This window comes from Pygocentrus nattereri, chromosome 2 (genome assembly GCF_015220715.1).
Source record: "Pygocentrus nattereri isolate fPygNat1 chromosome 2, fPygNat1.pri, whole genome shotgun sequence".
Lineage (NCBI taxonomy): Eukaryota > Metazoa > Chordata > Actinopteri > Characiformes > Serrasalmidae > Pygocentrus > Pygocentrus nattereri.
Genome location: NC_051212.1, coordinates 14,931,765 through 14,959,571, shown reverse-complemented (window position 1 = coordinate 14,959,571; position 27,807 = coordinate 14,931,765). Strand labels below are relative to the sequence as shown.

General features: G+C 41.3%; 1 protein-coding gene across 2 annotated transcripts in view; it reads left to right on the top strand.

Annotated features, from left to right (window-relative positions):
* The window catches only part of LOC108415343 (carcinoembryonic antigen-related cell adhesion molecule 5-like), a 653,433-nt gene that overhangs the window by 134,246 nt on the left and 491,380 nt on the right, over positions 1-27,807 (top strand). Inside the window, exons 7-8 of one of the 2 annotated variants that reach the window (XM_037547413.1) lie at positions 21,975-22,253; positions 24,247-24,525. The exons of the other annotated variant lie outside the window; for it this stretch is intronic. Coding sequence (XP_037403310.1) covers positions 21,975-22,253; positions 24,247-24,525 — 558 coding nt within the window. The remainder of the gene's footprint in view (positions 1-21,974; positions 22,254-24,246; positions 24,526-27,807) is intronic. 2 annotated transcript variants of the gene reach the window in all.

Here is a 27,807-nt window from a genome sequence, read left to right as displayed (position 1 = left end):
CTCACTGTGGACAAAACCTCACTGACCAAACACGGTCACCTCTGCTTTTGGAATGACTGTAGTCGAGCTGAAGGAGCAGCTGAGGTCCAGCTAAAATAACTTTTTCACAAACGCTAAAAGCCTCAGAATCTCTGAAAACACAGTCAGAAGAAACGGCTTCATCTTAGAATTTATAATCTAGATTTTATTTTAAATCGATTGGAGTTGCACCGCTTAACTTTAAACAGATGAAGCTACAGACACAAAACACATATCAGACCAGTCAGCAGACGCAGCTCAAACCAAGTAGCGTGACGTCATCGAGCGGTGACGTCAGAATCAGTACGTAATTTGGCTGGAATATCACCCAAAGTCTCGATATTATCGCTCTGCTTTTTGCCCTTCATATTCCAACAATGGGTTAAAACAGGGACATGATTCACAGATCATGCTGACCATCATGGCTCTGTGGAGATTTCAGCTAGTAATCCAGTCAGTAATCCAGTTCAGAAATCCACCGTCCAGTGAAATCCACCTTGAAAAACACAGATAAATAATGAAAAGATAATAAGGGTGTAACGTGGAGCGAGGAGCCGGACGCACGTGCTGAGATAAGCGGGATTTATTAAGGGCAAATCCAAAATCAGGGTGGAGACAGTCCAGGGTCAGAGAGCCAATACGGAGAGATCGTGGGGCCGACATGACCGACACCAGAATCAAACCAACTACACAGACAGAGATTGAAACAAAGCAAACATCAAACAAAGACCAATACAAAGACCAGCGAAAACAAAGGGCAGACTCAGGGCTTAAATACACACCGGGAAGACGAGGGACAGGTGAAAACAATCAGGGGCAGAGTCACAAAACAAGGGCTAAACCAAAACATGAGCACATGGACAGGACTGGGAGGAGCCAATCATGACAAAGGGTGAAAATATTGTTTAAAGCTTAATAATATGTAAAAATCAGTTGTCATGATGTTCATAGGGTCTTCATGATGTTCATAGGGTCTTCATGATGGTCAGGAGCTAAATAGAAAGACTGAATGCTGAGTCACCGCCTCATAGAGGGCTCAGTTATATATTCAGCTTTACTAAAGCATCACTTCTTCATGGCTTCATGTTTGTGGCCCTCAAAGTAAAGTGGTGAAATATTACTTCTTTATCACTGTTAATGATGAAATAACCGACGAAAGCCAATCATTAAGATTCACAAAGTCTTTCTGCTGTTATTACTTTGAAACACTGAACTGCTTTTAATGCTCTGCTTCTAAATGTTACACATGCAGTTTATTCACAAGACAGTAAATTGTGTACACTGTGCACAATTATTAGGCAAGTCTTATTTTTGAGGATTATTTTTATTAATGACCAACTACAGCGCTCTCGGTTAATCCAAAATTTTAATAAACCTGTTTAAGAAAAATAAAGTGAAGTCAGGTCAATTGGACATGCCCCTAGGTGTGAGTGACTGTCTGTGTCTGTCTGTCTGTCTGCCCTGCGATGGACTGGCGACCTGTCCAGGGTGTATCCTGCCTTCCGCCTGATGACTGCTGGGATAGGCTCCAGCATCCCCCCCGCAACCCTGACGGAGAAGCGGCTTAGAAAATGGATGGATGGAAAGTGAAGTTTTGGGTTTCTTAGGAGAATTTCTATATGTGCACATTTACTGGGCAACTATAATGGTGCAGAATTATTACGCAGCTAAATGAAAAACACACATTTTCCCATCTCACGTTTTATTTTCATCTGTTCAAGTGAGAATTATAAACAAACAACTCTAAGCTTTCCAATGAACATTTCTAAGAAATAAAAATAATAAATTAGTGACCCATATAGCCCCCCTTCTTTTCAATAACAGTGATAAGCCTTCCATTCATGGAGTCTGTCAGTTTCTTGATCTGTTGACGATCAAATTTTTGTGCAGCAGCAACCACAGCCTCCCAGACCCTGTTCAGAGAGGTGTCCTGTTTTCCTTCACTGTAAATCTCCCGTTTAAGAATTGCCCACAAGTTCTCAGTTGGGTTCAGGTCAGGTGAGGAAGGGGGCCACGTCATAAGTTTTTCATCTTTAACGCCTTTACTGGCGAGCCATGCAGAGGAGTACTTGGATGCATGTGATGGAGCATGTCCTGCATAAAAATCATCGTCTTTTTGAAAGATGCAGATTCTTTCTGGACCACTGCTTAAAGAAAGTGTCTTCTAAAAACTGGCTGTAGGCTTGGGAGTTGATTTTGAGCCCATCTTCAACCCGAAAAGGTCCAACCAGCTCATCTTTAATAATACCAGCCCATTCCAGTACCCCACCTCCACCTTGCTAGGGTCTGACTCGAAGTGGAGCTCTGTCCCGTTACTGATCCAGCCACGGGCCCATCCATCTGGTCCGTCAAGAGTCGCTCTCATTTCATCAGTCCATAAAACCTTTGAAAAATCTGTCTTCAGATTCTTCTTGGACCAGTCTAGACGCTTCAGCTTATGTGTCCTGTTCAGTGGTGGTCGGGTTTCAGCCTTCCTTACCTTGGCCACGTCTCTGAGCGCTGAACATCTCGTACTTCTTGATACTCCAGCTAGGTTGCAGTTCAGGAATATGACAGAACTGGAAGATAATGGGTTCCTGGTAGCTTCACGCTTGATTCTTCTCAAATCCTTGGCAGTTATTTTGCGTCTTTTTTCTCAACACGTTTCTTGCGACCCTGTTGACTATTTGCAACAAAACGTTTGATGGTTCTGTGATCTCGCCCCAATATCTTAGCAATTTCAAGAGTTCTGCATCCCTCTGAGAGACTTTTGGTAATTTTTAACTTTTCAGAGTCAGTTCAATCTCTTATTTGGCCCATTTTGCCTGAAGAAAAAAGCTGCCTAATAATTATGCACACCTTGATACAGGGTGTTGACCTCCTTAGGCCACACCCTCCCTCATTACACATCACCTGCTACGCTTAAATCCATTAAGCATTCAAGTTTATCCAGCTTGTAGTTAGAAAATATGCCTAAAAATGATACATTTTCAAAATACTTACTTGTCTAATAATTGTGCACACAGTGTATAACTGACAGCATCTTTCACACCAAACGCGTTTCTTTGGACATCAAAAGTATTTCATTCACATTTCATTAGAATTTATAATCTAGATTTTATTTTAAATTGATTGGAGTTGCACCGCTTAACTTTAAAAAGATGAAGCTACAGACATGAAACACATATCAGACCATTAGCAGACCCAGCTCAAACCAACTATCCTGACGTCATCGAGCGGTGACGTCAGCATCAGTTCGTAATTTGAATGATAATAATGAATATAGACTCTTTGTGCTGTTGTTGTGGCACAGATTTGAAGAAAGCAGCTCATGTTAGCTACAGATGTACTCATACAAATTACTGATTTTATATAGACTATTTATCAGCGTATTTATTAAACAGGACAAGATGAACGCAGCGTGTGCTCTTGTTTTAATTTATTATCTTTTCAGGAGTGGCACTAGCCATTTACTAAGGCAAAGGCCACTGGCATGTGGATAAAGATGCTGAGGAACTGCTCTGAGAAACAGCTCAACTTTAATAGATGCCGACAGCCGTTACATTATTATTAATGGAACCACAGTCAAGGACAGTCTAACCTTCGCTAATATTTATGGTCCTAATACAGACTCTCCAGCATTCTTCCATTTACTTTTCACAGAGATATCTAAATTTCCTAATTCCTCCCTTGTTCTTGGTGGGGATTTTAATATAGTCTTAAATGCATGTGTGAATTTCTCATCAGCACATACTGGTACAGTCAGTCACTCAAACAATACATGTTAGATTTTGGACTGGTGGATATTTGAAGATCACAGAACCCTAACAGTAAAGAATTTACATATTACTCCCCACACCATAAATCATCCTAACTAATAATTCCATTTCACACAGACTAATTGACTCTGACATTAGCAGTATCATCTCAGATCATGCTCCTATTAACATTTCTTTTCTTGTAGAACATAAAGCTCTACCCCCTCCATGAAGGTGCTTTAACACCGCTCTACTTACAGATGAAGACTTTGAAAGATATTTTGAAACAGGAATGGAGAGATTTTATTCAAATTAATGAGGACCGTTTTTTAAGGAGTGTCTCTCTTCCTAAACTAATGAAAAAACAGGCAGAATCATTAGACAAACCCCTTTAAAGCTCTCTATCAAATGCCAAATCAGAAATCACATGGACCAGATGGATTCCCAGCTGAATTTTATAAACGCTTTCAGTCACTTATCTTATATATGATCAGTATTTTATTGAACATTTTATAATTAACACAATTTACAAAGCCTCAGAATAAACAGTAGTAAATATCACAAAGTCAGGAGCAGGGAAAAGAAAGTTACAGTATATTATTATTATTATTATTATAATAATAATATCAAAGATGTACAACATTGTTCATTTTCAAAACAAAAAGAAAAAATAGTAATAATAATAATGAATAATAAAACAAACCAACAAATAAATAAAAATAAATAAAAGGAGGGTATATATGTAGTGCTACTACTTTAACAGATGTGATTGGATCATTTGGACAGGTGTGCGCTATGAGGTGGGGTTTGCTGAGTCTGAACCAATATGACCGAGGAATTTCTGCCACTTCTTAAAATACTGATTAGGTGTCCCTATCAACCTGAAAGAGAGTCTTTCATAGGAGGCCACTATTTAATAACTCGTACCATTCACTTAAGGTGGGAGCCTGAGACCACTTCCAGTGTCTCAATAGTAGCCTCCTGCCTACCATAAGAGCTGTCTGGATCCAATCACAGTAATAAACAGTCACGGAAATCAAAGGGCCTGGATCCCCCAAAACATATAGGCTGGGTAGATAGGGATACTGTACCCCGATTATCATTTCGATGGTTCTGTGTAGCTGCAGCCAAAAGTCCTGAATTACCAAACAATCCCACAGACAGTGAATTAGTGTACCTGCCAAAGACCACCTCCAGCAAATAGGGCAGTCTTTCAAGTTTGCTCTGAATAACTTACTGGGTGTCCAATAAAAGCGATTAATAATTTGAAACTGTACAAGCCTAGTTCTAAGTTCTCTGGACATTTTCTTTGATTTCCTTAGAATATTTAACCAATCATTATCAGTGAATGTAACATTTAAATCTTTTTCCCATGCTGGTTTTAGCGAAGAGTGTTTGATGGACTTCTGTAGCAGAATATAGTAATACCTAGATGCTTCATGACCAAGGCCGAGCAAATTAAAGAAATGTTTTTGATCCTTTGCCTGTGGGGGTTGTGTACCAGCCCCAAACACGTGTAAGCAAAGACTGCAAATTTGGAGATACCGCCAACTCTGGTTAAGGGGAAGTCCATATTCATGCTGGAGACGCTCAAAGGATTTAAGAGAATCCCCTACATATAGGTCCTCCACCATATGAATGCCCTGCAGTACCCAAACCTTCCACAGAAGCGGAGACTTGCCAATACATAATTTAGGATTTGACCATATGCTGGAAAGGTTGTTCAAAAATGGACTGAATCCAACCAGCTTTGAGACTTTGCACCATACCCACTGAAGATGTGAAATGACTGGGTGATCTGACTTCACAACAGAAGGACAACTAATAACAGGAAGGGGGTGGCATACATGGCTCTCTATATCGAACCAAGGTGGAGCTCTTTCAGGGGGAAGTGACCATCGCACCAAGTGTCTCAAGCAAAAAGCATAGTGGTGGAGCAGGAGATTAGGTATGCCCAGCCCTCCCTGATCCACTGGTTTTTGTAATTTACTCAGGCGTATACGAGGCTGTTTACCATTCCAAAGAAAAACATTACAAAGCTTCTCAAAATGATGAAAATATTTCAAAGGAATGGAGATTGGTAGAGCCTGAATAATGTAGTTAAATTTTGGGGCAACATTCATTTTAAGGACATTGGCCTTTCCCCACAATGAGAGATAGAGTGGGGACCACCTGTCTATTTCCGCTTTAAAATGATCCAGAAGAGGTTCTACGTTAACCCTACTCAGATCAGACAAATTTGGGGGGAACAGGACACCGAGATATGTTATTCCTTTCTGAGGCCATAGAAATCGTGAAGAGAATGCTGTTTTAGGGCAATAAGATGTCAGGGGGAGGGCTTCACATTTAGACCAATTTACTTTATACCCTGATAGTTTGGAAAATGAATCAATAGTTGTTAAGAGAGAATTCACCGATCTTATGGGGTTAGAAATAAATGTTAAGATGTCATCTGCGTACAGCATTATTTTATGGGTCTTTTGGCCTATCTGAACACCAGGGAAGTCTGGATTCAGTCTTACAGCTACCGCAAGAGGCTCTAATGCCAAAGAAAATACAAGGGGGGATAAAGGCGATCCTTGGCGCACTCCTCTTTGTAGCCTAAAATATGGTGAAATAAGCCCGTTTGTAACAACAGCGGCTTTGGGCCCTGTGTACAAGATATGAATCCACTTTATGAAGACATCTCCAAATCCAAAAGCTTTCAGGGTCAGCAAAAGATAGCGCCACTCTACCCGGTCAAATGCCTTCTCGGCGTCTAATGACAGAGCAGCTATAGGTTCCTGGTCATTCTGAACATGCCACATGATGTCAATGAACCTTCTGATATTATCTGTAGAGTTGCGCTGATGGATAAAGCCAACCTGGTCAGGATGTACCAGTGTCTCCACTACTTTATCTAAGCTCTTTGCTAAGACCTTATCTAGAATTTTTGCATCACAGTTAATAAGAGAAATTGGTCGATAGCTCTGACAGTTATGGGGGTCTTTACCCTTCTTGAGGATGAGAGAGATCAATGCTTCAGACAGAGTTGGCGGAAGAGAACCATTTGCAAAAGATTCTTCATACATATTCAGTAAGTACGGGGTTAATTCCTTACAATACATTTTGTAAAATTCTACTGTAAACCCGTCTGGGCCAGATGATTTGCCGGTGGTTAAAAGTGTGATCGCATCTATAATTTCCTCCTCAAATACGGGTTTGTCAAGCTCCTCTTTCTGGTCTGTTGAGAATACTGGTAAACTAAGTTTGTCAAGAAAGGATTCAATCTCACCGTCATCCACCGCCAACTCTGTACTGTAAAGGTTTTTATAGAAATTATGAAATGATTCATTAATCTCTTTTGTAGAGGTTTTTAATTCCCCACCTAGATCTCTTATACTGGAAATTGTGCTTAAAGATTCCTGTTTTTTTATGTAGCTGGCAAGTAGTCTGCCAGCCTTATCTCCTTCCTCAAAATACCTCTGCCTGGCTCTGAAAAGAGAGAATTCCACTTTTTGTGAGAGAAGAGTATTAAACTCATATTTTAGTTGTACCAGTTTGAGTAGGGACTCATTGGACAAGTGTATTTTGAATTTATCTTCTGCGACACTGATTCTTTGCTCTAATTCCAACTGTCTTGCAGTTCTATTCTTTTTTTTGTAAGCACAGTGTTGGATTATGTGTCCCCTCAAAAAGGCCTTAAGTGCTTCCCAAGCCACAGCCGCAGTTGATGCCGTAGGCAGGTTAGTTTCTGAATACATCTTAATCTCAGCATTAAGTGCTGTTCTAAATGCTTCATCCATCATCAGACTTCAGTTTAGCCTCCACTGATGAGATTTTATTGTTTGGGTGAATGGTTGCATATAAAGTGTCACGCAGGCATGATCTGAGATTATTATATTCCCAATTTTACAAGATAAAATTGCGGGCATTAATGTTTTGGATATGAGGAAGAAATCAATTCTTGAAAAGGTTTGAAGTGGGGAGGAAAAAAATGTGTAGTCCCTTAATGTAGGACTCAAAGTGCGCCATATATCCACCAAACCTAAAGCTTCGCATAGATTTTCAAGAACCTGCTTTGATCTCCGGGGTTGGGAAGTGGATGGTCTACTCCGATCGAGCACTACGTCCAAGACCTGATTGAAATCCCCCCCTAGAATGACTGGGTGATTACCCATTCTATTTATACTGCACTCTAGGTCTCCAAAAAAATGGCTCATCCAAATTAGGTGCTTAGATATTTGCTAATATTAATGTTTGTCCCTGGATTTCTGCCTGAACAATTAAAATTCTACCCTTTCTATCTTTAAATTCTTTTTTACATTGAAATTGTAAATGTTTATTGATGAGAATTGCCACCCCCCCTCTTGGTTGAACCTTCCCAAGAAAGAACATTGCCCACCCAGTCTCTACAAAGCCTCTTACACTCCTTGTCTGTGAGATGTGTTTCTTGCAAAAAGACCACATCATAATTTCTTGATTTCAAGAAAGACATTACTTTTCTTCTTGTAATATTGTGATTTAACCCTTTCACGTTCCATGTGGTTCTGCTCAAACTCTGTGTATTTCCTAATTTAGCTGACATTAAATTTGACATTACAGCAGTATGGTGACCACCTGTCCATCATCTTCCAAATTTAGCTCAGTATGTAAAATGACCAAATCCCCAAGATCGTATTTATCCTTTGAATGAATAGATACACTGGCACTAATAAAAGGAGTAGAAATGACTGGGTAAAAACAGAAAAACAAACAACCAAACTGAAAAAACAAAACAAGATGATGTAAATAAAACAAATGGGCTTCCACTCTCCTGGCGCCCCGAAAAAACACCAACTAGGTCCGTGATCTGCAAGCCTGTGGCAGCGAGAAGGGCAGGGTCACCATCACAACAGCGAACTTTAAACAGTCTCTGTAACTCGACTAAACGGCTCCCTAAACGACGTGACAGGACGTGGGTCTCATTGTAACCTGAGAGCATCGACAAGGACATTATTAATGTAAGCGAGCAAAGGAGCTTAGTGATTAATATTGTCCAGACAACCAACAGAGCGGGATCCATAACAACCGTTCAATCAGTAACTCACTTCTGCACATGCGCAAGTATCTAGAAAAGCGGTTTACATTTACAAGAGACCAAAATTCACGTAAACTATGTATAAACAACGAAGTGGGTGGTTAAGAGCGGCGCTCTTAAGCAGTAACGCACATAAAACCTGTCCGTAACAATATTTACATTACCTTCAAGTTCTCTGTTGCTAAGCCATGTTTAACGGCCAATCTGGCCTACATCAAGTCCAGGACTCCCGCGGTACAATGCGCCATCAGGTGGGGGCTCGGCCACCGGCTGTAGGGCTGAAATGAAGCTCAGCGCGGTGCGAGCACTCTCAAAACGCCGCTCTCCTCCGCCCCCCGTAGCGACACAGAGAACCGCCGGGTATTTCAGTTTGAAAGCTTTCCTGCGGCCTCTTGCATTCTCAACACTTTGCCGCAAAGACACCGTTTCCTTTGAATAGTCCTGGAAGATCCTGATGAGGTTGCCATTCCAGCGGATTTCACCCTTTTCCCTCGCCGCGTTGGTTACTGACTCCTTGTCCTCCCAGTTAAGGAACCGGGTGATGGGAATTCTCTCCGGCCTGTTGCTCCCCATACGAGCGGCTGCCAAGCGGTGACATCGCTCCACCACGAGCCCACACGGGAACTCCAAGCCGAGCATCTCAGGAATCACATCCGACAGGAATTTTGCTGGGCCTCTCCCTTCGCAATGCTCTGGAAAACCCTGAAATCGCAGAGTGTTGCGGCGGGATCTTTCCTGCAGCTCCACTATCCTTTGCTGGAGACTGGACATCTCAGTGCGAGTTGCAGATGGACTCCTCAAGTGAGTCCAGTCTGCTCTCTGCACTCCCAAGTCGGGTAGGGACCTCTGTGAGTTTGCCCTCTATCGATGATGTTGTTTTCCTGATTTCCTCCAGGCTGCGACTTTGTTCGGCAGACATTTGCTTGAGAAGCTCGTGTATGCTAGCAATCTCTTCTCGGTCGCCCGCGCCATCTTTAGCGTTATCACGTTGCCTGGTTTTAGGTGGACTGACGCGTTTAGATGCCATTTTATCCAGCAACTGTAGGTCGAATAGCTGCTTGACTCACTCAGAGAGGAGATAAATGTAATCTGAGAGCCGTAATGTCGAAATTCAGAGCAAAAGTTGCAATGGTGCACGGAGGTCTCCCCCTAAGCGGCCATTTCTCAGATTGCGTCACGTGACTCCCTCCTCACCTCCAATTTCTGAGATTTATCAGAAAGCAGTTACACCCCAACACATCAATACAGCCCTCATTACACTGATTCTAAAACCACATAAACATGCTATTGACTGCTCTAATTATCAGCCAATTTCATTAATTCTGAGATAAAACATAATCAGTAAAGCGCGATCCATTAGACTGGAGTCTGTTCTCTCCTCACTAATAAGTACGGATAAGACTGGATTTATCAAGGGGAGACAAACCTCAGAAAACCTCATTTGGACCTTTTTATAAACCGATGTTTTAAAACAGAACACTGAAATAAAAAGCCTGCAGGCGAGGCGGGGAGTGTGGAGTCAGGACAACTTAGAAAATATCATTTCAGTGGATTATGGTTCAGTTATGTTCCCTGACTAAGCTCCTGAGATGTACCCCTGAGGGTCCCACCACAGTGAGAAAAAGGGTCCTGCCCCAGTGACAGTGTCGTACCGCTCTGAGAGAGTATAGAACTATTTATTTCTGCCTGCATCTCTAGTGTGACCACTTTGTGCATCGCTAAAACGCAGCATGTGTGGTTGTGACGAGCGACAGTACATGAGGAGTTGAAGACGAGTCGATGAAACAGGTCAACAAGCCTCAGAGGTGCATCTGAATATTTTAAACTTCATATTGAATCTTCCTCCTGAACGACTGACCACCTGCCAAACACCCTGGTATCTGGAGCCTTTACCTGCGGTCATCAGGTGGAAGGCAGGATACGCCCTGGACAGGTCGCAGGTCCATCACACAAACCAAAAACAGCCAAATGTTTTTCTACAATCTCAAAAACCTAAAAACTCAGAACAGTATAATAAAATATTAGCTAACACTTAGCATGCTATGCTATCTTTGGCCAGCAGGGGAGCCGCGTTTTTTCCTCTTTCTCTTTTGAGGACTAAGTGAAAGAAATCACTGTGAGCTACAACTGTGGCTACAATCAGCACTATAGACCAGCTTTGATCAGCAGGGCGTGGCTGTTTTTCCCCTCACCTTTCAGAGACCTGGTGAAAACTATTTCCCTTGATTCCTGATGGGTAAGGGAAAAAACAGCTGCTGCTGCTGGTTAAACGTGTTAGCCAGTTCTTTATCATACCTTACCTGTCTAGTGCACCTCAGAAGTAGAAAAAACTGTGAATGAAACTTCAGCAACTCTCTTTTTTGTCGTCTTCCCCTTCAGGGCTGTCTGTATTTTTATATGTAAGGTGTGTTTAGTGGCTTCTGTCAGAGGTTTGGACATTTTTCTGTTCTTAAAGCTTTCTGTGTGTTACTTTAGCATGGGGTTTCAATCTTTAACTGAACTCTGGGAAAAGTGGATTTGTGACAACAAACTGATTTGTTTGGTAGATAAATTGAGTGTTTAGGGTGGGAGTTTAGTCTGAACTGTGTGCTTCATCTCCAACTGCAGAAAAACCTAAACCTGAACTCACATCAAGCCATAAAGGAGCTGAAAAATGTTCATGCTTTATAGTTTATATAGACGTAGAAAACATCATCACAATGATTTGGTCTGAGGATTTCTTTCTCTCCACAGAGAGACCAAAAGCTGTGGTGTCCATACAGCCTGGTGAAAACGTGTTCAGAGGAGAGACTGTCACTCTCAGATGTGACATACAGGGAGGAGGAGTCTCTAACTGGCAGTACAGCTGGTTTAAAGATGGTTCATCCACTCCTGTCAGGAATGAACAGCAGTACAGAATCAGCTCTGTTACAGAGTCTCACAGAGGAAAATACACCTGTAGAGGAACAGAGAGAGGAACATCACGCTACTCACACACCAGTGATGCTGTTACACTGACTGTATCAGGTGAGTGAGATCATCTCTTCAGTGTTCATTAATCTCAGTATCACAGCAACACAGATGAGACCAGACGTTTGAGTTTGTGTTTTTATTAATGAAACTGACTCTAAATTCTCTGAATCTGCACTGCTGCTCTTCTTTCTGTAGATCTACCCAAAGCTACACTGACTGTAGATCCAGTAAAATTATTCAGAATGAATTAATGAACAGAATCTGGTGTTTGGTCACAAATATAAAAACACAAATAAATGAATGAATAAAAGGACCAATCTGGATTATAATGTTTTCCTTTTTCCTAACTCCTCCCCTTCTTTTCCCTTTTTCTCTTCCCCCTCCCACACACCCTTCCACTCCCTCTCTACCCTCCCTCCATTAGGTTTTCCCTTTCACCTTACCCTTTCCCCTAGCGCCACCTGCCTAATAACCCCAATCCCCAAAGTAAATGTTACATTACTAAACAAACAGCCCAATTATCCCAATACATTAATATGAGAGTATATGATTAGAGAATTGGGATACAGAGAAAAAAAGAAAAATAAATAAATAAATACAAAAAAAATTACATAATAAAAAATAAAATTAATTAAAAAGGGGGGGGGGGTCAGTCATCTGGCATGATCTGAAGAGACTTGAAATAAGAAAGGAAGAGGTTCCACTTTGAGTAAAACACAGCAGTATTGCCTCTCAGAGTGAATCTCATCCTATCAGGTCTAAGAAAGTGCATGACATCGCAAAGCCACCTTGAAATTAAGGGGGTTTTGGAGATTTCCATACCAACAAAATGCCGCGCCTCGGTAATAAGGATGTAAAAGCCAAAATGTCCAGTTGTCCGCAGGTGAGCAGGAGTACATCTGTAGAAAGGCCAAATATCCACGCCTAGAACTTTTGACATAGTTTTAAAGTAAGCAAGCCAAAACTTGCGTAAAGTGGGACAGAGTCATATGGCTCAGATTTCACGGTGAGGTATGACATTTATCACATTGGTCGTTGGTGTTCAGATCAAATTTAGAAAGCTGAGATTTAGATCGGTGAACTCTGTGCAATACTTTAAACTGAATCAGTTGTAATCTTGCACAAGGTAGACTTTCCCGCCCCTTGGCGATAGCCTTATCCCACCATTGGTCGGTTAGGGCAACGCCCAGCTCATATTCCCAAGATCTTTTAATTTTATTCGTGGAACAGGGGTCCTGATGAACAAGCTTCGAATAGATGTTGGATATACAACATTTTTGAAAGGGATCTAAAGACAGAAAGTCATCCAAGGGATATCCAACAGGTAGGTGGATGTAATCCAAAAAAAGAGAAGACACAGTGTCTAATCTGCAAGTATCTAAACAAGTGGGAAGGAGGCAGGTTGAATTCTGCTGATAACTGAGCAAAGCTACAAAAAATAGCATCTTTATAAAGATCATGAAGGGATTTAATACCTCTGTTGTGCCAGCGAGGCTGTGTGTTGGAGAGCTGGCCGTATAAGCAGCTGAGAGGGACCAGGATCTTTGGTAGCTTTAGTGGCTTTTGGAGGCATAGTGACCACCACCACCAAACAAGTCCACAAAGTTCACAAAGAAATTAAGCACAACGACAAACCAACCAAGACGTGTAAACGAGCCACAAAACATTAAAATAAAAGTCAACAACAATTCCAGTGAAGTTGGGACGTTGTGTAAAACAAATAAAAACAGAGTACAATGATATGCAAATTCTTTTCAATATATATTCAATTAAATACACTACAAAGACAAGATATTTAATGTTCAAATGGATAAACTTATATAGTTTTTTGCAAATATTCACTCATTTTGAATTTGGTGCCTGCAACACGTTCCAAAGAAGTTGGGACAGGGGCAACAAAAGACTGAGAAAGTTGAGGAATGCTCAAAAAACACCTGTTTGGAACATTCCACAGGTGAACAGGTTAATTTGGTTAAAAGGGAGCATCCCTGAAAGGCTCAGTTATTCACAAGCAAGGACGGGGCGAGGTTCACCACTTTGTGAACAACTGCGTGAGCAAAGAGTCCAACAGTTTAAGAGCAACGTTTCTCAATGTGCAATTGCAAGGAATTTAGGGATTTCATCATCTACAATCCATAATATCTGGAGAAATGATCTGGAGAAATCTCTGCAAGTAAGCGGCAAGGCAGAACACCAACATTGAATACCTGTGACCTTCAATCCCTCAGTTGGCACTGCATTAAAAACCCACATCATTCTGTAACGGATATTATCACATGGGCTCAGGAACACTTCAGAAAACCACTGTCAGTGAACTCAGTTCATCGCTCCATCTACAAGTGCAAGTTAAAACTCTGCCATGCAAAGCGAAAGCCAGATATCAACAACACCCAGAAACGCCGCCGGCTTCTCTGGGCCCGAGCTCATCTGAGATGGACTGACGCAAAGTGGAAAAGTGTCCTGTGGTCTGATGAGTCCACATTTCAGATAGTTTTTGGAAATCATGGACGTCGTGTCCTCCAGGCCAAAGAGGAAAAGGACAGTCCAGATTATTATAGTACTGGTGGGAACTACGTTACCCAGAATGCTGTGTACGGGGAGAGAAAAGAAATAAAAGAAAAAGAGGAATGGACTTCAAGCGGTGTGGCTGGTCTTGTCTCTGTGTTAGCTAATGTAAGCTGTATTTATACATGGTGTCAGAAGCGGGCAGTTTAGTGAATGCCACGTATATTTACCACTTCATGTGTACAGTGAGTGGAGTCAAGCTGTGGCTCGAAGGGGAATTGAGGAGACTAAGGGAAGTGCGCGAAACTCGGGGAGAGCAGTGCAGCTTCACACAGGCAGCCAGTGTGTTCTCCTCCTCTGATTTGGCTCCTAACACACAGAACTGAACAAATGGCGGTTGCAGCCGTACAGATAACACACCCAGAGCCCTTCGACTTCTCCAACACAGCTGAGTGGCCAAGATGGATTAGGCGGTTTGAACGCTTTCGTCTAGCATCAGGACTGAGCACAAAACCAGAGGACTATCAGGTCAACTCCTTACTTTACGCTATGGGAGATGAAGCAGACGATATCATAGCAGTGCTGCCACTGAGTGAGTCAGACAAAAAGAAATATCACACAGTTGTACAAGCATTTGAGCAGCACTGTGTAGGTAGACATAATGTCATACTCGAGAGAGCCCAGTTCAGTCGCAGATGCCAAGAAGAGGGTGAAAGTGCAGAGGCATTTATCACAGCAGTACATAAGCTCACAGAGCACTGTAACTTTGGCACACTGAAAGAAGAGCTAATCAGGGATAGAATTGTTGTGGGAATCAGAGGCCACAGATTGTGGGAACTTCTGCAGCTAGATCCTGATTTAACTCTGAGCAAAGCAATACAAAAAGTCAGCCAAAATGAAACTGTGAAAAAACAACAAGCTGTATTGCATGGCCCTAATAATAGAGAATCAGCCAAGGGCATTAATGTAGATGCTATACGAGGAAAAGTGGGAAACAAAAAGATGTTTCAAAACATAAAGTACACCTTTAAAATTGTTCGGCCTCTTCAGGACCACCTGAAAATGTTGATTTGCCTTTATATATAAATGGTATACATTTCATTAAACTACCCTTTCATAACTCTTTTTCATCTCTAAAAAGATGCGAGCACACGCATAATTAATTTGTGTACCTACACAGTTATTAATGAGAGCGCAGTGAGACTGCTGATACAGGATCAGTCCTGCTAGAGAACTCAATCAAAACACTAACTGCCTCCCTAAAGTGTTGATCTTCAGTCATACACTAAATATATATTCACTACTATTGTGAGATGCTGCAGTGGATTACTTTAATAAGCTGTTTAAACACAGATCACTGCTTATTTCTTCCAAAAGACACAGAAAAGGTCAGAACTCAACAGTGAAAGTACCAGCAGCTCCCACTTTGAGTCAGTCTCTTCATCAGTTACAGCAGCTGCTTCTGTGCAAGTGAGTTTATCGCCACAGCCTGTGTTCGTCTTTACAGCAGCAACGACCACCACAACACCACGATGACTGATCACAATCCAACAGGACAGAATGTTAAATTAATCTGCATTTGCTCAGATTGTCAAATTTGAGTTCCTGTGAGTGCCGTCACCAAATTATCGCCAATCAAATCGTTATAGCCTCCAACAAGCTCTGCCTCATGTCCTCAGCCCTCCCTCAGCCAGCCATCACTGCTTAGTAACCGTTGCTAACTGCCTTTGCTTCAGGCCATTATCAATGTGGCAGTGTTTGAATCTGTAGCTTCAGCTATGGTTAAAGACCTGGAGTTCAGAGTAAATGTAAGATCCCGTCCCCGGTAGAGGAGAGTATGTCGATCTCTACACATCCAAAGATAAAATACCAAATTTTCATAACGTCATAATTGTCAGTTCTTTGTGAATTTGGTAGTTAAGTTGGTCTTTACTTAGCTACAAAAGCTAAAGGACCAAAATCCCAAAGCAAACATCTAACTTATCCTAAACTGCTTATACAGCTAAGTTATACTTTGATGACTTAAAGTCACAATCATGTGGTGTTCACTGGGCAGAAGCTGTGCCTGTGGTGAGCGGCTTTATAGTGCAGGTGCTGTTGGTCAGTGAAGTGTTGGCTGTGTTTGTGTGAATCCTGTCTTCTGTTTGGTTGCTGTTGTTTACCACTGTAAGGTAGAAGTGGTGGATTAGGGAGGTGATGTCTGCACTGCTGTTAGCAATAGACTAAGGCCTGATGTGACTCAGCAGGACGCAGCGCATTTGGAAACTGTATCTACCAAGTTGACCTACATAAGGGTTCTTTAGTTAAGAAAATGGTACTGTGCAGAACCATGAACACTCCAAGAACTCTTTTTGAAAAGGGTTCTATATAGTAGCAAAAGGGGTTCTTTAGCTTGTAACAATAGAAGAATTTTTTGGTGCTATATAGAACCCTTTTTAAAAGGTTCTGTACACTGTTAGAAATAAAGGCACCATGCAGGTACATGATTCGTTCATCAAGGGACAAATAATGTAAGTGTATCCTCAAAGGTGCAACAGCGGCTTGAAGGTTCAACTGTGTACCTTAAATAAGTTTTTCCTAGTGGAAAAGTAGATATTTGTACCTTTTTATAAACCAATGTTTTAAAACAGAACACTAAAATGAAAAGCCTGCAGGCGAGGTGGGGAGTGTGGAGTCAGTACAACTTAGAAAATATAATTTCAGTGGATTATGGTTCAGTTATGTTCCCTGACTAAGCTCCTGAGATGTACCCCTGAGGGTCCCACCACAGTGAGAAAAAGGGTCCTGCCCAGTGACAGTGTCGTACCACTGAGAGTGTATAGAACTATTTATTTCTGCCTGCATCTCTAGTGTGACTGTAACCTGTTCATGAGTTCTTATTTTTAGAAGAAGTTCTGAAAAGGGCAATAACTGCTCGTCAGCATTTTCACCTGCAAGACCTTCATGCTCTACAACATCTTGCAAAAGGGAATGAAGTCTGCAGAGATAGTCAGAGGCCTTCTCTCCCTGGTTTTGATGTGTCTCCAAAAACTGAATATACAACTCCTCCCCTCCTGTAACACTCCCATAGACATTCTCCAACTCTTGAAGAGGCTTTAGGAGCTGCATTTTCACCAATGCACAATGCTACACTCAGTGCAGGGGAGAGCAGACTGTCAAGTATTATTTGGCGTTTGTGACTTTCAGAAAGGCTGGCATCACTCAGGACTTGTCTAGAATGTAAACGCCATATGTTAAAGGTTACCTCATTAGGGGGTTTGGGCAAGGTGCCAGAGAATACCCTTAATTTCCAAGGAGTACGAGTTTGCACTTCTGGTCCATGTTTGACAACATGCTCTACTATCACACGCTGGACATCTGTAGGAACAGGGAATGCTGTGGTGGTGCTTGTGGTGTGCACTTGGGCAATACTTGAATCCATCTCGGTAGTGTCCACAGCCCCAAAGGTTACTGAAGTAGGTGATTCTGAACGTTTACAGGCCGGAGTAGAGGTAACTGGGTTTTGTTGTCTGCTCTCTCTAAGCTGACCCAAAGCATGGCGATTTAACGCTACTGGACTGACATTGTAGAGTTTAGCCAACTCATCTAATTGGTCTTTAAAGTTAATAGTCATGTCATCAGTTACTCGCACTATAGCTTTAGCGCCAGTTACATCAGGTGGGGGTTCTTCTGAAATAGTAGTTGGGCTATACTCATCTAGCTGAACTACCTGCCAACAGGGACCCTTCCCATAGTGAGTCAGCTCTTTATCCAAAAGAAGTGGAGTAATAATCTCCTCAAACTGGCATAAAACACTGTCTGCCAATGTCCCATCAAGATGCTGTATGTTTATTACACTGTCAAGAGTATCAAATGCTCTTTGTACCTCGGCTAAGGTAACTTCCTGACCTACTCTTTTCAAGATGCAGTGCACTCAGGGTCAAAATCATATTTTGCACACAAATCCATGGCTGTGCAACATGTGCCCTGTAAGACCCTTATACTTTCACAGAACGTTCTGCCAAATTTGTCTTTTTATTCTAGCAGTTTAAAATACGCTCCTGGCCCTGTGGGGGCACTATTTTTTTCCTCCTATGTAACCCAGTAAAGAAACAAGTGGAGATTTTAAAGAAGGAAATTTAATTTACTGGTTCTGATAGCTGTATACCATCATATGTTCAGAAATATATATTCTCTTGAACAGGAATGTACTTGTCTGCTTCTACGACAAAGGAATTCTCTACACACCTCATTTCAGTAAAAGACAACAAAATAAATAAATAAATAAATAAAATAAGAGAACACGTTCATAGTGATTTGTGATACACTACAATTGTCCTCTGAAACAGGTGCATTAGTGAACTTCAAATCACTTCCCTGAAATAATCCAGAAAGAAACTTCAACCGCAATGTTTTCAGTCCTTTGTGTGTGTGTGTGTGTGTGTGTGTGTGTGTGGGGAATGTGCCCATTTAGTCCCAGAAAAAGAAAATCTCCAAAAATTTAGAGCGTAAAAAGTTCTATAGTTTTGGGTACCCAAACAAAAAAAGTGCAAATCTCTGGCCCCACCTGCAGTCCAGCAAAAATAACCAAACCCAGCTTCTCTCACTCGGGCATGAGCAGTGATGAAGTCCAGCGCCTGAAATGGGCCTTCAGTTCCTCCAGCACCCCTTTCTCAGAGCAGCCACAGCCTATCGCAACAGAGAAGTCAAGCACACGATCCAAGCAAATGGAGGACTTCAGTGCAGCTAGTAGCTATGTGGCTACTAGTAGATGCAGGCAGGGCAGGACTGTTAATCTGGCGTACCGGGCATTTTCCCGGTGGGTCGACAGTCCTCAGGGGCCGACAGTCCTCAGGGGCAGAAGCTGTTGGGTTTTTTTTCTTCCCGGCCCACAATTTAGAGGGGGCGGCCCATTGGCCCATCTTCAATATAGACAGTGGACCAATCAGGATATAGGACGAAAGCGGCCCCACCCCCTCTCTGCGTGGTCCGCTGTAACTCCCGCTGCGTTCAGTGTTGAGCGCGTTAGGAGAGGCAGCGTGGAGAAGCAGAAGCGGCAGAAAGGAGGAGCGGAGTTTTTTTAAGTTGCCATGATTAAAGAGATATTTGGTATTCAGTGTTTTGGATATTGACATGGTAAGAATATTATTAGTGATTGTGATATGATAATGCTAAGACTGAATCCAGTGACTTTAACCAATAATGTTTTAATTCATTTAGTTTTTTTTCCATGTCGCTCTTCTCTGTAACCCCACAAGTACAAGTACCCGTAAAGTACAAGTCGGCTGTGCTCTGCTAATTATGAGGGCCGGTCTAAACCAAAAATGCCAGGGCCGATTTTTTGTCCCAGTCCAGCCCTGTGTGGCTACTAGTAGATGCAGCTGCTTCTGAGCTGAGCGACCAGCTTCTACCGCGCTGAGTCGGATTCTGAGCTACTCAATGTCTTATAATGAGCCCATGCTGTCGGAAATGGGCACCAGTTACTATGGCAACCAACGCTTAACAAAATACGCCAGGAACTGTTTTCTCAAAGAGAGAGACTCTTACTTTTAACACATTGATTTCCCCACTAAACTGGAGGGCGAATGCATTTACAGTAGGGATGGGGAGATTCACCGATTCACAGCGGTGACTCGGCACACATGTCTGCGATTCGACTGCACCGGTAGATTCAACGTGCATCGGGTTTAATCTGCGGTGCATCTCCTCTAGCCTTTCTGCTTCGGCACATACCAAGGTTCAATCTGGTGTTGTGTTTTCCACATCTATTCCTTATTCTAACGTATTTTCAGAGGCAACATATTTTTTATTTTTATTCATTTCTTTTTTTTTCGAGGCAACAGAAATGCCCCCTCGTGTCCTCAGGTACTGACGCAAGCACGCAGACGTACACAGCAAAGCTGGAGGGAAACGAGAGCATTAGCAACGACAAAGACACACAGATCAAACGTGTGGCAATATCTCGGGTTTTTTAAGCGAGGTGGTCAACTTGACAAGACGCACGCCATCTGCAAACAATGCCGTGGGGCTATCAAATACGTTAGTAGCACAACGAACCTGGCGACACACATGAAAGACGGCCCGGTGTGGACGTCTCTGCGGCCGCGACCCCCTCGTTTTCCTCGGATCCTGCTGAAACACGAGCCACACTGAGCCACACTGAGCCACACTGAGCAGTAGCAAAGGAGGTGACGGGTCTATCGCAAGTTTCTTTAGGCAAAACGCGCCCTACTCAGTCAACTATCTGAAACCTTGTGTAGCAGTTCAGTCTAGTAGTCTTAGTATGTGTTGCAGATCATAATTTTCACTGTGCACATTGTTAATACAGTACTTTTAAAAACTGTTCATCTTATGTTTTATACGTTTTGTATAAATATAGATGGAGAATATAACTGAATAATTCAGTTGAATAAATTAATGCTCTGTCTGAATATACTGAGTTATGCATTTTTTTATATTATGTATTGGTTTTGCTCCATTGAAAACAACCAGATGCATACATCCATTAAATTGTTAGAGAGTAAAGTAGAGTTGTGCTATTGAGTTAAGAAAACTGATGGGTCAGGCCAATACATCCTCAAACCTCAACTAACTGTATCGAATGATCACTTATCAAACCGAATCCTCATATAATTAAGTCATATCGTTATCTAATCATTTTTGAATCGCATCATATCGTGAACAGGAGTGATTTGTATCGCATCGTATCGACAAGGGGTTTCAGAGTATCGCAGTTATATCGTATCGGTAGCAGTGTATCGAGATGTGTATCGAATCGACCTTAGTGGTGAAGATATGCATCCTTAATTTACAGGTTACACGACCACTTTGTGCATCGCTAAAACGCAGCATGTGTGGTTGTGAAGAGCGACAGTACCTGCAGAGTTGAAGACGAGTCGATGAAACAGGTCAACAAGCCTCAGAGGTGCATCTGAATATTTTAAACTTCATATTGAATCTTCCTCCTGAACGACTGACCACCTGCCAAACACCCTGGTATCTGGAGCCTTTACCTGCTGTCATCGGGTGGAAGGCAGGATACGCCCTGGACAGGTCGCAGGTCCATCACACAAACCAAAAACAGCCGAATGTTTTTCTACAATCTCAAAAACCTAAAAACTCAGAACAGTATAATAAAATATTAGCTAACACTTAGCATGCTATGCTATCTTTGGCCAGCAGGGGAGCCGCGTTTTTTCCTCTTCCTCTTTTGAGGACTAAGTGAAAGAAATCACTGTGAGCTACAACTGTGGCTACAATTAGCACTATAGACCAGCTTTGATCAGCAGGGCGTGGCTGTTTTTCCCCTCACCTTTCAGAGACCTGGTGAAAACTATTTCCCTTGATTCCTGATGGGTAAGGGAAAAAACAGCTGCTGCTGCTGGTTAAACGTGTTAGCCAGTTCTTTATCATACCTTACCTGTCTAGTGCACCTCAGAAGTAGAAAAAACTGTGGATGAAACTTCAGCAACTCTCTTTTTTGTCGTCTTCCCCTTCAGGGCTGTCTGTATTTTTATATGTAAGGTGTGTTTAGTGGCTTCTGTCAGAGGTTTGGACATTTTTCTGTTCTTAAAGCTTTCTGTGTGTTACTTTAGCATGGGGTTTCAATCTTTAACTGAACTCTGGGAAAAGTGGATTTGTGACAACAAACTGATTTGTTTGGTAGATAAATTGAGTGTTTAGGGTGGGAGTTTAGTCTGAACTGTGTGCTTCATCTCCAACAGCAGAAAAACCTAAACCTGAACTCACATCAAGCCATAAAGGAGCTGCACTGATAGGAAATCCAGTGGTTCTGTACTGTAAGCTGGATCAGTCTGCTGGATGGAGGTTTTACTGGTCCAAACACACACAGAGCCCTGAGAATGAGACCAAGACTGAAACACACTCCTACACCATCAGCTCAGTCAGTGTCTCTGATGGAGGACAGTACTGGTGCAGAGCTGGGAGAGGAACCCCAGTCTACTACACTCACTACAGTGATGCTCTCTGGATAAACGTCACTGGTGAGTAGAAAACTTTCTGCTACTGATCTGGTGCTAAACATGGACTATAACCTGGATGCAGACAGCAGAGGTTTAATATACAGAGCTTCATGATCAGTTCAGCTTTAACATTTAAAAGTTTTATTAAGGCTGTGTGGGAACTTCAGATCAAGCCTGCTGTGTGAACAGGAATGTATAAAGTGTCACATGGCTAGTTTTGGTTTGACTGACTCGCTGCCTAAAAGGAGAATTATACTATATATTTTTATATTATTCTGATTCTGGCGTAATTTAGTCATTCAGATGTGAACAGAGTCAGAATGTTTTGATGTGGAATGATGCATTAGAGAAAAACTTAATCACTTATTATGTCTTTACAGTGGTGGTGACGGGAACCAGCGGTCAGAATTACAACAGTTTAATGTTCTGTCCTAAACCACCAGTGAAGCTACACATGTTTTAATGTAATGTTGACATGATATAGTGGTAAATATGAAATATAAACAGACTGCATGTACAATCACAATCAAAATGATTATTATTATTCAGCCCCTTTACAAATTAGGTTTATTAGAAAAAAATACGTTTCAGCTGTTTGCAAAAAACCAAACAAGAACAATTTAAATAACTAGATAATTAGATAATTGGAAAAAAAATTGCTCAGAAAGATAAACCGTATCTTTTTATTTTGGCTCATCTCTGAAACTCTGTTACCCGTGTGTTGTGAGGTTTACACCTGCCTTACCCTCTTTATTTAATACTGTCCCAAAGTTTTGTGCACCTAAAGCAACCTATTTAAAACATTACATTCATTTGGGCAGTAGCTGTGTTTTTGCTTATGAAACATCATGTAACATTAGAATAAATACAAATAAACATTAATTCATTACAAGAAATCTTTGTTTTTAAAAAAGTATTTGGTGCATTATACACAACGGTTTGCCTTACGTCCTCCAGCCAGCGCGTAGGTTTGTTTGGAGAAGTTTGGAAATGGTTAAATAAAAACACAATCAGACATAAAATGACTTCTTATTGTATTAACATTATTGGTTCTTGTTATGAGGCTTTTCTGAGTAAATGAATGCTTACTGCCCAATTAAATAGCATTTCAAATATATTTTATAATTCAGGGGCCTAAGGTTTGCACAATTCTGTACATCAGTAGAGAGAGAGAGAGAGAGAGAGAGAGAGAGAGAGAGAGAGAGAGAGAGAGAGAGAGAGAGAGAGAGAGAGAGATACAGTCAAATGCGAATTATGCTTTGATGATGAAAGTTAAAAATAAGTTAACATCCTCTACAGAGAACAAAGTTCTGCACATTTAAAGCACAAAAAACGGGGCTTGTGCCAAAGGAAAAAAGGCAAATTTTATATTTTGTTTTTTAATTTTATTTCCTCTAACAGTTTAAATTCAGCAGATAAATAGAATCGGTGCACTAAGATTTCAGGACATATGCCATATTTATGTGTCCTCTGTAGAGGATGTGTTCACTTATTTTCACTTAGAAAATCAACCAAACAAAGTATCATAACTGAGGTTATTAATGTCATTATGCTCCACCCACTGGAGTCACTGTGCATTATGTGTGAGGCTGAAACACTGCAGGAATGAAATGATCAGACTGTGCTGTAGGGATGAGAAGATCCCTATAAAGAACTGAACTGAAAGACTGAAAATTTGTTAGCCTGTTAGTTTGTTGTGTCTCTCTAGCCCTTTAAGTTCCATTAGGACTCATTTACATGGAAACTGTGAGGTTAATCTGCTGTTTAATGGACTCATAAGGCTGAATGAATCATTTACCGTGCGTTAAACATGTTAGTTAGATGAATGAACCAATAGAAATTGTCCAAAATTACCTTGTAATAAAGTTATGACTTGTTACATTAAAGTACACAGAAATATGAGATTTGGTTACTGCAGAGACATTTGATGCATTTGTGCTAGTAATTTATTTATTTATGTATTTTTGGCAGTTTGTTTTGTGTATATATTGATGCTAGAGTCTGTATTTTACAGGTACGACTCGTTCACACTCTCTGACAGTCAGTCCCAGTAGAGCTCAACATTTTAGTGCTGACTCTCTCTCACTGAGCTGTGAGGGACAGAGTGACTCTACTGGATGGAGAGTGAGACGATACACACACAGTGAGAAGGTGTCAGATTGTTCATCAGGCCTGGGATCAGTTACAGGATCTACATGCAACATCAGCTCCCTCAGCACATCCCACACTGGAGTGTACTGGTGTGAGTCTGAATCTGGAGAGAGCAGCAATCCTGTCAACATCACAGTGACCAGTGAGTCTGTATTATTTCATCAGCATCACTTTTGTACAAACCTCAATGTTTGTGTCACATGTGGTCATATTGTCAAAGAAAACTGAGAGTTAATGGAGTATTATAAATATTCAATAGGCTTAAAAGTCAAATAGTAAATAAAGATTTTCAATATGCAAACAAGCATTTCTTCATCATTATTCATGTTTTATAAGAACCATGAGAGATCTGAGCTCTGTGCTCCACTAGAGGGCAGTGAAGAGCCAGCATCTTTTGTTTTGGTCAGAGTTTATCTTTTTAGTCCAATGAAGGAAGCAGAGAAAGACCACTAAAGCTGGTTAAAGACTACAGCACACTCTACCAGAAGCTCGGCACTGCCTGGGGAGCAGATGTAGCAAAGCGCAGCTCATATAGATTTGTTAGAGTAAAACTTTCAACATCGTTTAGGTTTGGAATCAGTTAAATAAAGTTTCACACACTTGCTGTTTTCCAGCTAAAAGGTTCAACAAATCAACTCATTTGTCTGTTTATCTTAAAGACTTTACAGCCACATCTTTCCCACTGTAAAGTTCAAGCCACTTACTGTGGATTGGTGGTCTGGGTTTAATATGGTACGGTAATAGAAAGATGCTGAGTGGTGTCACTGTCTGTGGTTACTGTCTCCTGGCGTGTCCAGCATACGGCAGCCTTGGGGGGATTACACTGGACACATTTTTTTCAGATTGAGGTAAAACCACTGTGCACGCTGTTTTGATGCTCTGCTGTCTGTGTTAAGTCTGGCTGTCTTTTGTACAGAGCACTCCAGGTGCTCAAACTCAAAGCAGCCAGCTAGTCTGTGTCACAGGTGTATTTTCTGTGCTGACCAGTTAGATCAAAAGGAAGGCGGTCCTTCAGTAATGACTGTAGTCACTGAGTACCCAGAACTATATGATCAAACTTAGTGTGACCATAAATAAACAGATCACAGTGTAGTTTAGTTTATTTCTGGTAGCACCACACTTGCTAGTTAATGAAAATCACAGAACTTTCTGCCTCTACATATCGAATCAATATTTAGCACAACTTACTGACAGTTATGACGCTGCTGTCACTTAGTAACAGGCAGACGCTCCCAGAACACCAAATCTGATTGAAGTGCCCGACCCCGGACTATACACAATGTTTTATCAGCTGCCATTGTAATCGGCCCTTTAATCAGCCTGTGGGATCTCGCTTCACTGATTTTCTGGATTTTCTTTCTCCTCCTGCCAACGTGCTGCTAGTGTAGAAAGTTCTACCACCCAGGATCAATAAATGATTGAGTATCCACTGTTTCCCAATTCAGGAAGTGTTTAATATGGATACACACACTAGGAGACTAAATAGAGGACTAAAATGATCAAAGAACTGTCAGAACTTTTTCCAAAACCACAGGCGTTGATCTCACACATCATCAGGACATTCATGCATTCCCAGGCTGAGCGAGGGCTCAGTCTCTCATCTTGGATGCGTCTCTCCCAGCTGATGTTATTTTCTTCTGACTTCCCTCTGGCAAGAACTTTCAAAGCAGCACAGTGTGCATCACCCGTCAGCTAACACTGATTGGCCCTGTACTCCCTATTTATATTTATATTGAATATATTGCATCTTGCACCTTTTCCCACAGCACAGGGACATTTTGTATCACGGTTTATCTAGAAAATTCTATAAGATGTATCTCATAAATATAACTGTTCTGGGAAAGTGTGTATATATTGCAGCTTTACACTGTAGTGTTCAATAGTTTACTGTTTGTATTTCCCCTCTTTTGATCTCTTACATTGACCTCCTGTATTTCTCTACATAGTACTACACTTAACTACACAGTGTAATGTCAGTGCAACTACTGCCCTCTATCTCATTCTTCTCTGACAGTCATCTGGATGTTTGGTGACACTTTTTTATTTATTGTTACTTGTTGTCTGGTGTATTTGTCTAGTATGTGCAATACCCTTCTTGTGTGTGTCTCCTTCCCCTGTTGCCCCCTGTGCACTTCTATTTACACTTATACTTCAATACGTAGAAGCATGCTGCTCTAGTGAATGAATTTAATTGGATTTTTGAATGCCCTCTATTCTAAATACATATGAATATAAACCAAACTTGAATATTGAATGAGGCCATTGATGAGTTGGACATTGTTTTCACACAAATGAAATACATTACATCAGCCTAAGTACTTATACATATTAAATATAGTGATGTAATGTATTATAATAATGTGGATGTTCACATTTGAATCAAGTAAATTTAAAGCAACCTTTAAGCAACTTTTTTCAGTTTAAAGGCCATCCAGATGGAAGTAAAATGACAGAGTAGTACCAGTAAAAGAGGAAGTTACTCCAGGACTAAACTACTGAAAACCTTTTTCTACTGACAATTTTACTGTGTGAAAATACATAAAGAATCTGTATCAATCCCACATTTACATATTTAGATCTGTCAGTACAGAGATCTCTGAGTTATAGTTCCTGTATTCTCTACAAATTCTTTCTTCAGTGTTGTTCTTACTCTGTCCTGCAGATGGTGCTGTGATTCTGGACAGTCCTGTTCATCCTGTGACTGAGGGAGATCCTCTGACTCTGCGCTGTTTATATCGTGACCCAAAGCCCTCAAACCTCACAGCTGAGTTCTATAAGAATGGATCACTCCTCCAGACTCAGACTACAGGAGAGATGACCATCCGTACTGTCTCAAAGTCAGATGAAGGTCTCTACCACTGTAAACACCCAGAGAAAGGAGAGTCTCCACAGAGCAGGATCTCAGTCAGAGGTTTGCTGATTTTAACAGAAAGCATTTCAGTTTTTTATTTGTATTTTATTTATTTTTTATTATTTTATAATATCATCCGTCCAACGCTTACAACACTGCAGTTATTTCATTGTGTTTCAGGAGCTTCGTTCTCCGTCTTCAGTCTGCTCAGTAGTTTAATGGCAGTGTCTCCGTATCTGCTGGTGACCATTGTGCTGGGGGTCAAATGCTACAGAGCTCAAGGTGAGAACTCCCAGTCTTCCTGTGGGTCACTTATAACCAACACACTCAGATGGACCTTTCAATATTAGCTAATACTCCCTATTAATATATGAACTTGAGCTTTGACTCATTAGTGATGTCCATCACTGTGTATTTCACAGCTAGACCTGATGAGGAGAACAAGCAGTGACAGAAGCTGGAGCATGATGATGAGTGTCATGAGTTTTACATTAGAATTATTCAGCTGTGTGTTTTAAACCTCTTTCTCTCTTTTCACAAGTAAATCAGGTTCATGCTTAATGAATATTTTTG